This window comes from Hyla sarda, chromosome 4 (genome assembly GCF_029499605.1).
Source record: "Hyla sarda isolate aHylSar1 chromosome 4, aHylSar1.hap1, whole genome shotgun sequence".
Taxonomy (NCBI): Eukaryota; Metazoa; Chordata; class Amphibia; order Anura; family Hylidae; genus Hyla; species Hyla sarda.
In genome coordinates this window covers 179,117,877-179,129,948 of record NC_079192.1, presented here as the reverse complement: position 1 = coordinate 179,129,948, position 12,072 = coordinate 179,117,877, and the positions used below count along the sequence as shown (strand labels likewise).

Below are 12,072 nucleotides of genomic sequence, written 5' to 3'. Positions count from 1 at the left end.
CACCTCCACGCTGTGCCATTCATCCACTATATGGTGTCCTCATGCTGCCAACACCTCCACGCTGTGCCATTCAGCCACTATATGGTCTCCTCATGCTGCCAACACCTCCACGCTGTGCCATTCAGCCACTATATGGTCTCCTCATGCTGCCAACACCTCCACGCTATGTCATTCAGTCACTATATGGTCTCCTGACACTGATGCCACCACCAGGCTCTGTCATTGTGCTGCTGTGCGGCAGTGATTCTAAGAGCGATGTCGGTAATCTGCATGCTATTCTGAATAACAGTATTATTTCACTAGCCCAGCACACTCCATATGCGTTTTAGGACACAGCAAAGTGTTCTATACCCCTATAGAGGCTGTATGTAGGCTAGAAATAGCCTTTTTTAATATTGATTCGCCGCAAACAAATTCAGATCGAAACAAACTTTTCGGGAAAATTCGACGAATCGGCCGAATCGAATTTTTGAAAAGTTCGCTCATCTCTAATGGGGACATTCAGCTAAGAACTGCAGCTCTGTCACAGTGTTTCCTTTCACAGTTATGCCCATAGCCACCTGCTTGGCCTCCCCAACTTTTCCTCTAGCACAGTCCCATTCAATAAAGGTAAGAGGATAACACAAGATGACAACAGAAAAATTTCAATGCCCAAAAAAAAAAAAAAAAAATTCTGATACTTTAAAGTGTACCTGTCATATCATAGAAAAAAATTATGCTTCTATGTGTTACTCAGTAAATCATGCAGATGCTTTACATGTCTTTTTATGTGTCCAGCTTCTGTTTTTGGCTCAAAAATCCCTCTGCTCACTCATTCTGAAATCCACTACTCAGGAAGGTACATGTCCGAGGCAAGCAGTGAGCCTATTCTTACTCACCATGCATTCACTTCCTCCCTGAGTCTGGAGGAAGGAGATTACATTTCTTTATTAAGTATATTAAAAACTTTAATATTGGAAAAGTTTTTGATTCTGGCAGTGCCCATTTAATGGAATATAATTGTTAATGTTACATTTTATTGAAATGCAGAATTCTTGCAATGTGTGCAATGTGTATTTAAAGGGGTACTCCGGTAGAAAACATTTTTTTTTTTTTCAGATCAACTGGCACCAGAAAGTTAAACAGATTTGTAAATTACTTCTATGAAAAATTTTTAATCCTTCCAGTACTTATCAGCTGCGGTATACTACAAAGGAAGTTGTATGATTCTTTTCTGTCTGACCACAGTGCTCTCTGCTGACACCTCTGTCCATGTCAGGAACTGTCCAGAGCAGTAATAAATCCCCATAGCAAACCTCTCCTGCTCTGGACAGTTCCTGAAATAGACAGAGGTGTCAGCGGAGAGCACTGCGGTCAGACTGGAAAGAACTACACAACTTCCTTTGTGGTATACAGCAGCTGATAAGTACTGGAAGGGTTAAGATTTTTTAATTGAAGTAATTTACAAATCTGTTTAACTTTCTGGTACTAGTTGATTTAAAAAAAAAAATGTTTTCCACCCTTTAATAGGAAAAATTTGATCATTCTGTTCCTTAATATTTAAACTTAATATTTAGTAAAAGATGGTTCCTTTTTTTTAGTATAAAAAAAAAACCAACAACCAAATGTTTCCTCTATTGTCTATCTACAGGACCTGTGTTGTATGAGAGTTATCGTAATGGAATCCTTCCAGGAAGCAGTAATGGAATTAGCTCACATTCCAACAGCAATAATGTGATAAAAAAGTAAGATTCTCTTTTTTTGTCTGTATTGGCATACGGTACTTTTGTTTTGGGTGTCCTGTACTCCTGGTTGAGCAGCTGTTCAGTACTACAATTTCCAGAATGCATTGCGTTCCCTCCACTTTTTATTACTGTCCTCCCACACTGCCTACTTCCCTCCCCCAGACTCCTTTTTGTTGCATACTCTTCCCTGTCTGCTCCTCTTCCTGTGGCATTGCTCAGCACAAGGCAGCATTCTGTAAACACGCCTCATTCTCCCTAAATGTCCTAATAAAGATATATATGTATATAACACAGAGATGATGAGGTAAGCTGTAGGGGCTGATCAGAAGAGATAACATCATTCAGAGGGGAGGGCTAGAGCTCAGAGATAAGACCAAGCCACACCTCCTGAGACAGTAGAGGATGATGGATTATCTTGGGAGAGAGAGAGGAGCCAGGAAGCTGCTTAGACAACACCACATTGAGAATAAAAGGGACTAAACAACTTCCTGTCAGGGGTGAATAATGCAAAAGTGTGCTGGAGCCAATACACTTTGTGATAACACCATATCAGTAAGTTACATAGTCTAAAATACCCCTTTAAAGGGGTTTTCCCCATGAAGGATACATATCATCCAGAGGATAGATAATGAGTGTCAGGAATACAACGTCCACCGATCACAAGAATAGAGTGGTGGTCAGACTTACACGCTGCCTTTTGACTCTATGGAGCTGACAAAGATAACCAAGTACAGCACTCAGTTTACAGCACTTGCACCTCTTTACAATAGTATAGAATTAGACAAAGCATTGGTATCCCTCTGCAATAGTACATAATTATGCAGAATAGGTATATAAATATTTATTACTTATTCAATTTATAATTTTTTTTTTTGTGGGAATTTATCAATGAAGGGACAGTCTGCGAGAGATGTTGGCTTATCAGATTTTGCATTCCCTTTTTTTGAGGATGTCCAGTAAAATAAGTGCTGCATTTTTCACACTTCACATTGTTCTTTGTTTATGTATATAAGATTCCCCTTAATATTATTGCTTCACTATGTCATTTTCCTTAAAGTTAATCTTGATTTCACCCAGTGGTTTTAGTCTATAACTTCATAAGTTTTATCATGTTGTTTAGAAGTGAAGTCTACTCCCTGACTTTTTAGCAACAAACTTCACTGTTAATATTTCTAGAATTTCTAACCTCTTGCATGGTTGTGGTGGAAGTACCAAGAACTTATCAGAACAGGACAGCAGTCAGCCCACAGGTAAGAATATAGTAACATAATAACATAGTTTGTAACATAAAAAAAAAACACAAGAATCCATCGAGTTTAACCTAAAACCCTACTGTGTTAAAAATTTCTTCCCAACCCCAATATGGCGATCAGAATAAATCCCTGGATCAACGTTCCACATAAATCTAGTTTCCATAACTTGTCATATTATATTTTTCCAGAAAAACATCCAGGCCCCCCTTCAACTTATTTATTGAGTCAGACATCACAACATCATGTGGCAGAGAGTTCCATAGTCTCGCTGCTCTTACAGTAAAGGATCTCTGTCTGTGATGATGGTGAAACCTTCTGTCCTCTAGATGTAGAGGATGTCCCCTTGTCATGGTTACCGACCTAGGTATAAAAATATCACTAGAAAGATCTCTGTACTGTCCCTTCATATATTTATACATTGTGATCAAATTGCCCCTAAGACATCTTTTCTCCAAATTAAATAACTCCAAGCATGATAACCTGTCTTGGTACCTTAATCCTCCAATACATTAACCCCTATGCACCAAGCGTTTTTCCATTTTTGCACTTTCGTTTTTTCCGCCTTTTAAAAATCATAACCCTTTACGTTTTGCACCTAAAAAACTAAAAAGAAATCATTGTGTGACAAACTTGAAGAAAAAAACCCCATTTTGTAACTTTTGGGGGCCTCTGTTTCTACACAGTATATTTTGGGGTAAAAATGACACCTTCTCTTTATTCTGTAGGTCCATACAATTAAAATGATACCCTACTTATATAGGTTTGATTTTGTCATACTTCTGGAAAAAATCATAACTACATGCAGGAAAATGTATACGTTTAAAATTGTCATCTTCTGACCCCTATAACTTTTTTTATTTTTCCACATATTGTTCATAATTTTTTGCACCATGATCTGAAGGTTCTATCTGTACCATTTTTGTTTTGATCAGACTTTTTGATCACTTTGTATAAATTTTTTAATGGTATAAAAAGTGACCAAAAATACGCTATTTTGGACTTTGGAATTTTTTTATGCGCACTCCATTGACTGTGCAGTTTAATTAACGATATATTTTTGTAGTTTACGCACACGGCGATACCACATATGTTTAGTTTTATTTACACAGTTTTTTGTTTTGGTTTTTTTATGGGAAAAGAAGGGTGATTCAATACTTTTATTAGAGAAGGCGTTAAATCACATTTATGAACTCTTTTTTTTTTTTATACACTTTTTTTTTGCAATGTTATAGCCCCCATAGGAGGCTATAACATGCATTACACTGATTGCAGGCACTGATCAATGCTATGCCATAGCAGAGCATTGATCAGATCAGTGTTATCTAAGCTTGATTAGTCAAGCCTGGATCTCAGGCTTGGAACAATCCAACACCAATCAGACAGTGAGGAGCAAGGTAAGGTGCCTCCCGCTATCCTCTAAGCTGTTCAGGACACCGCAATTTCACCGCGGCGGTCCCGAACAGCTCCACTGAGCTGGCCGGCATGGATTTCTCCCCTTTTTGACGGCAAAATCAACTTTGATCATGGCATCTAAAGGGTTAATACTGGACATCGGCTTTGGCAACCACTGCCTGACACTGATCCCCAAGTCCTTTTCAGTAGAAGTTTTACCACATTTGGTTTTTACGGCCCAAGTGCAAAACTTTACATTTATCCATGTTAAATTTAATTTGCCATGTCTGTGCCCAAGCCTCCAACTTCCCCAGATCCCTCTGTAATATTATATTATTCTTCTCTCTGGTGATCACCTTACCCAGTTTGGTGTCATCTGCAAATATTAAAATTCTACTTTGTAATCCCTCTACAAGGTCATTTATAAACACATTGATAATAAGTGGACCCACTACTGACCCCTGTGGTAGCCCACTAGTAACTGTCACCCAACTAGAGTAAGTTCCATTGATACTCACCCTCTGCTTTCTAGCAATGAGCCAATTTCCTTAACCATTTACATACAGTAAATCCTCCCCTAGTCCCAGCATCCTCTTTTATGTACTAACCTTCTGTTGCCTTAGAAAAGTCCAGATTTACAACATCCACAGCTTCACCCCAGTCCAATCTATAACTGACCTCCTCATAGGAGCTGATCAGATTAGTCTGACAGAACCGATCCTGCATCATGTTGATGCTGTGTTAGAAGGTTATTTCCATCAACATATTGCAGAATAGCATCCCTCAGAAACCCCTCAAAAATCTTACCCACTACAGATGTTAAACTTACAGACCTATAGTTTCCAGGATCCATTTTTGACCCTTTTTTTTAATATTGGTACCACATTTGCTAAGCGCCAGTCCTGTGGAAGAATCCCTGTCATTTTAGAAACGTTAAATATAAGAAATATGGATTTATCCAGCATGGCACTTAATTTCTCCAAAACCCTGGGATGGATGCCATCTGGGCCTGGTGATTTGTATGTTTTAATGTTACTAAGCGGCACCTTCATGTTGGGTTAAACAGGTGAAATTTGCTGGAGAATTTACATTATCCCTTCCCTTGTTATCTGACATTGGATTTTCCTGTGTAAATATAGTAGAGAAAAAGGAATTTAGTAGATTGGCCTACTCCTCATCATCCTCCACATTACACCCAGATCATTTCTTAAAGTGTAGTTCCCACCATCCTTTTTTTTTTTCTGTCCCTGCCTATTGCCCATCTATCCCTAACCCCTGCCTACCTTTAATTTTTTTTTTTTTTACATATTAAAAAAACCTTTTGTCTGCCTGGTAGTGTGCTCACTACCAGGCACACTTCCCCAGCAGGCACAACGTCACTGATGCCTGCTGGGGGGGGGCACAATTCCGCCCTTAGTTCACCTATTCAGTGTACCTCCAGCTGTTTCCCCACTACAACTCCCAGCTTGCCCTGACATATATTGGCTGTCAGGGCATGCGGGGAGTTGTAGTGTGGAAACAACTGGAGGCATACTGTATAGGTGAACACCGGAGCATATACCGCTCCCCGCCGTGCAGCCTGCAACCCCCCCGGCCCCGCCACGCCGCTCAACCCACTACCTGTCCGGCATTGGTCCGAATTCAAGCGTGACGTCACGCCAGACTGCACTAGGAGGGAGACCCCTAGTGGCCGGTTTTTAAATGTAAATTAAACCATTTTAATGAAGAAAAAAAATTAATAAAAGTATATTAGAGATATGTTGTAGTACAGAAGTACTACAACATATAAAAAAAAATTGGTGACAGTGCCCATTTAAGGGCCCAACATTTTCAGTTTTAAGTTTATTATTTATGTAGGTTTTATGTTTTTATAGCAATCCTTCTCTCTGTTGCAATTTTTGCTAATTTTATTTCTTTTTTTTAACATTATTTATTCCTTTCCTTAAAATTTTGTAATGTTTCCCCATTACCTTCTCGTTGACAGCATAATGGATAATTTATTTTAGAACCTAAAACACATTATTGGTTTCACTGTTATTTTCAGTGACTGGGGATTCAGAATATGCCAGTATACACATAGTGCCAAAGAAAGACCCCAATGATCTGGACACAGGATCCCAAAACTACACTGTGATGTATGATTATGCTGCCCAGGTAAGGGAGCTGAGCATTCAGAAATATACACATTAAAGTATTGTTTTATATATAGAATTACATATACAACTTCTCTGAAAATAATGTCTAATTCCATAAGGCACTTAGTTGACAACTGCAAACTACATGTATAGTACCCAAAAGGAAAAGAAAAACATGTCTGCACTCACCATGTGTGAAGTGTAAAATCCAGACTTTATTGCAGCAATGTCCATATACAAATGCATAAAATTCACCCGGGTGCAGGGAGGGAAGTCAGCTCCCAGCTGGGAGCCACAGCGTGTCAATAGAACAACAGCGCGGTTTGCCGTCAGTGACGCATCTTGCAGTTCCTGATCCTTTGGATTACTAACCAGGTATATATGGGGAAAGGGAATATACATAAAATAATATAAATATATATATATATATATAAAAATATATATATATATATATATATATATATATATATATATATACACACCGTATATACTCGAGTATAAGCAGAGTTTTTCAGCACGATTTTTCGTGCTGAAAACACCCCCCTCGGCTTATACTCGAGTGAACTCCCCCACCCGCAGTGGTCTTCAACCTGCGGACCTCCAGAGGTTTCAAAACTACAACTCCCAGCAAGCCCGGGCAGCCATCGGCTGTCCAGGCTTGCTGGGAGTTGTAGTTTTGAAACCTCCGGAGGTCCGCAGGTTGAAGACCACTGTGGCCTTCGACATCATCCAGCCCCCTCTCACCCCCCTTTAGTTCTGTACAGTACTCACCTCCGCTCGGCGCTGGTCCGGTCCTGCAGGACTGTCCGGTGAGGAGGTAGTCCGATGGGATAGTGGTTCCGGGCTGCTATCTTCACCGGGGAGGCCTCTTCTAAGCGCTTCGGGCCCGGCCTCAGAATAGTCACGTTGCCTTGACAACGACGCAGAGGTGCGTTCATTGCCAACGTACTTCTGCGTCATTGTCAAGGCAACGCCTCTATTCCGGGCCGGAAGCGCGGAGAAAAGGCGCCCCCGGTGAAGATAGCAGCCCGGAACCACTATCCCACCGGACCACCTCCTCTCCGGACAGCCCTGCAGGACCGGACCAGCGCCGAGCGGAGGTGAGTACTCAGAACTAAAGGGGGTGAGAGGGGGCTGGATGATGTCGAAGGCCGCAGTGGTCTTCAACCTGCGGACCTCCGGAGGTTTCAAAACTACAACTCCCAGCAAGCCCGGACAGCCGATGGCTGCCCGGGCTTGCTGGGAGTTGTAGTTTTGAAACCTCTGGAGGTCCGCAGGTTGAAGACCACTGAGGGCGAATGATGAGAAGAGGATGATGAAGGGGGGGGGGTGGGATGATGACAAGAGGATGATGAAGGGGGGGGGGGATGATGAAGGGGGGATGTGTGGGATGATGACAAGGGGATGATGAAGGGGGGATGTGCGGGATGATAAGGGGATGATGAAGGGGGGATGTGTGGGATGATGACAAGGGGATGATGAAGGGGGATGTGTGGGATGATAAGGGGATGATGAAGGGGGGATGTGTGGGATGATGACAAGGGGATGATGATGAGGATGTTAATGACGGGTCTGGATGATGACAGGGGGGGATGATGTATTTCCCACCCTAGGCTTATACTCGAGTCAATAACTTTTCCTGGGATTTTGGGTTGAAATTAGGGGTCTCGGCTTATACTCGGGTCGGCTTATACTCGAGTATATACGGTAATATAAAACTCAACGTGTGTGTGAGTATGTATGTATGTTCCACAAAAACTTCCAAACGGCTAAAGATATTAACATGAAACTTGGCACAAATGTTACTTATATGTCAACAATTTAACAAAAATTGGGATGTATGGTCTACCAACAATTATATGATCTGAAAATGTAGACTAAAACTTAACATTTAATAGGTACAACTAAAACTGTCCTCCAAAACCTGGACAGAAAAACACCACATGTGCAAAATGTGTAAATTAATGAAGATTCTGCTCCAAATACAAATATAAAGATTCAGCACATTAGCTGCACTCAGATATTAGATATTCTTTAACCAAATAGTACCAGCCTAGCTGATTCTGTCCCTTTCCCCATGATTCGGGAGGGGTCTCAGGGTGGGACAACAGGAGGGGGTTGGTAGGGAGCCTGTTAAATACTATGCTATCCCTAGATAGCCTACCCCTAGGCGGGGTGGGCGTCCTAATAAGGACGGTCCCGCACAGGAACCTATTCCCTGTTGTACTGTCACCACCCTACAATAAACTCACTTGCTAGCTACTCAATATGACTGACTACCTGCGGGGCCAATACCCTAGTGCTGATAATAATAATATTTATGATCAGTCAAAGCAGAAGAGTCAGGGCTGCAAGGAGATGGTCAACCTTAGTATAGTCAGAGAAATGACAGTATATCCCTTTCCCCTTTAAGGCTAATATGACACAACTGATATATGGATATCATTCGTACATGTGCATAGCAGCAAGAGGATACAGCACTATCACCATTCCATATTAATCATAAGGTATAAATTAGACCATTTAGCTGGGATACTTATGGTTTGTAGTCATGAAGATGCACGTTAACCATGCATCTTCATGACTACAAACCATAAGTATCCCAGCTAAATGGTCTAATTTATACCTTATGATTAATATGGAATGGTGATAGTGCTGTATCCTCTTGCTGCTATGCACATGTACGAATGATATCCATATATCAGTTGTGTCATATTAGCCTTAAAGGGGAAAGGGATATACTGTCATTTCTCTGACTATACTAAGGTTGACCATCTCCTTGCAGCCCTGACTCTTCTGCTTTGACTGATCATAAATATTATTATTATCAGCACTAGGGTATTGGCCCCGCAGGTAGTCAGTCATATTGAGTAGCTAGCAAGTGAGTTTATTGTAGGGTGGTGACAGTACAACAGGGAATAGGTTCCTGTGCGGGACCGTCCTTATTAGGACGCCCACCCCGCCTAGGGGTAGGCTATCTAGGGATAGCATAGTATTTAACAGGCTCCCTACCAACCCCCTCCTGTTGTCCCACCCTGAGACCCCTCCCGAATCATGGGGAAAGGGACAGAATCAGCTAGGCTGGTACTATTTGGTTAAAGAATATCTAATATCTGAGTGCAGCTAATGTGCTGAATCTTTATATTTGTATTTGGAGCAGAATCTTCATTAATTTACACATTTTGCACATGTGGTGTTTTTCTGTCCAGGTTTTGGAGGACAGTTTTAGTTGTACAAATTAAATGTTAAGTTTTAGTCTACATTTTCAGATCTTATATGTCAACAACAAACATAGGATAGGTGATTTAACCCTTACTCACCCCCATTTGCCAGGGGTGGGGTTTATGTTTAAAGTCCCATACAAGTCAATGGGAAATATGTTACTGCATAACTTCCAAACGGCTGGAGATATTTCGATAATACTTGGTCACATGTTACTTATATGTCCACTTAAAATATAGGATAGTTAATTTAACCCTTAATTACCCCCATTTGTGAGTATCGGGGTTTTTGTTTAAAGTCCCATGCAAATCAATGGGAAATGTATGTTTCCACATAACTTCCAAACGGCTGGAGATATTTCGATAATACTTGGTCTCATGTTACTTATATGTCCACTTAAAATATAGGATAGTTAATTTAACCCTTAATTACCCCCATTTGTGAGTGTCGGGGTTTTTGTTTAAAGTCCCATGCAAATCAATCGGAAATTTATGTTCTCAAATAACTTCTGTACGGCTGGAGATATTTCAATACCTGGTACGCATACTGGGATATGAGGACGGGATAGGAGGCCGGGATAGGAGGTTGGGATAGGAGGACCGGGATAGGAGGACCGGGATAGGAGGTCGGGATAGGAGGTCGGGATAGGAGGTCGGGATAGGAGGTCGGGATAGGAGGTCGGGATAGGAGGTCGGGATAGGAGGTCGGGATAGGACGTCGGGATAGGACGTCGGGATAGGAGGTTGGGATAGATGGACGGGATATGAGGACGGGATATGAGGACGGGATATGAGGACGGGATATGAGGACGGGATATGAGGACGGGATATGAGGACGGGATATGAGGACGGGATATGAGGATGGGATATGAGGACGGGATATGAGGGCGGGATATGATGACGGAATAGGAGGTCGGGATAGGAGGTCGGGATGAGGACAGGATATGGGGTTGGGATATGACAATAAATGAGGATGGGATATGAAGTCAAAAGCTTCCTCTTGGTTTATCTTCCTCCCCAACAAGGATTAGAAAGGAAAAACCGGGCAACGCCGGGTGCTCCGCTAGTATATATATATATATATATATATATATATATATATATATATATATATATAAAAGGACAATCTTATCCTGCAGTATCATAGGGATGAGCTGAGATAATTTCTTTCATTTCTTTCTTTCCTTTCGTCTCTACTTGTTTTTTTTTTTTTGGGGGGGGGGGGGACGGCAAGAAAAACGCCAATTCTGCCGCATGGCACTTTTTGGGCCAAAAAACGCTGCGGCCAGATGTTAGCTGTAAATCAATGAGAAATTGCAAAATTCTTATTCCACTTGGCGTTTTTTTTTGTTTTTTTTTTTAAATCCTTTGGCATTTTTTCACTCTTTTTTGGCGTTTTTCAGCTCCTTGGCGGCTTTCCAAAATCGCAGCATGTTGAACCACTGGCGATTTTTTAGTCTAATCGTGGCGTTTTTCTAGTATTGAAATCTATGGGAGTGAAAAAATGCCAAGGAAAACGATATGTGGATTTTAACTTTGGCGTTTTTTTTTGGCGTTTTTTATTCCAAAAAAGTGATGGAGATACCTTTTTTAATAAAATTTCAAATGTACCGTAAAAAAGGTACAGTAGTGAAGTGAAAGATTGTATCTAACGAAATTTATCTTTTTTATAGCAAATGTTTATTAATTTTAAAAACAGGGATCAATTTATATGTGAGGGCAGGGACCTAAAAATGTAGCCGACAATAATAAAAATGTAGTGTGTGTATGTTTTTCACTTTTTTTCTTTATTTTTTTACATTTTTTTTTAGGTAGTACTACTACTCCCAGCATGGAACACACTGTTCCATGATGGGAGTAGTAGTACATGTACTAATTGACAGATCACCCGTTGCAATCCTCCTGTATAATGTATAGATGCGGCCAGCCGCTCTTCTATGGTCCCTGCACTGCCGTATACATACACCTATTCATATTTACCGTGAAGCTGTGATTGGTCAGATGGGTGTATATATACGGTAGTGCATGGGACCATAGAAGAGTGGCCACATCTATACATTATACAAGAGGATCACAGCGGATCAGGAGTGACATCCGCTGTGATGTGTCCTTAACTACAGGTAATACTACTCCCCACATGGAGCACACTCTGCTCCATGCTGGGAGCTGTAGTACTTGCATTAATAGACAGATCGCAACAGGTGTCAGAAATTACACTCTCTGCAATCTGTCTATTAATGCAAGTACTACAGCTCCCAGCATGGAGCAGAGTGTGCTCCATGTTGCGAGTAGTAGTACCTGCAGGTAAGAACAGATCACAGCAGGTATCACTACTGACACCCGAACT

The 12,072-nt window shown here is 41.1% G+C and overlaps 1 protein-coding gene across 4 annotated transcripts in view; it reads left to right on the top strand.

Moving 5' to 3' along the window:
• Nucleotides 1-12,072, top strand: part of PSTPIP1 (proline-serine-threonine phosphatase interacting protein 1) — a 162,147-nt gene that overhangs the window by 140,682 nt on the left and 9,393 nt on the right. For all 4 annotated transcript variants that reach the window (XM_056572942.1, XM_056572940.1, XM_056572941.1 and 1 more), the window contains 3 exons: nt 1,631-1,724; nt 2,901-2,974; nt 6,414-6,523. In XM_056572942.1, coding sequence (XP_056428917.1) covers nt 1,631-1,724; nt 2,901-2,974; nt 6,414-6,523 — 278 coding nt within the window. The remainder of the gene's footprint in view (nt 1-1,630; nt 1,725-2,900; nt 2,975-6,413; nt 6,524-12,072) is intronic.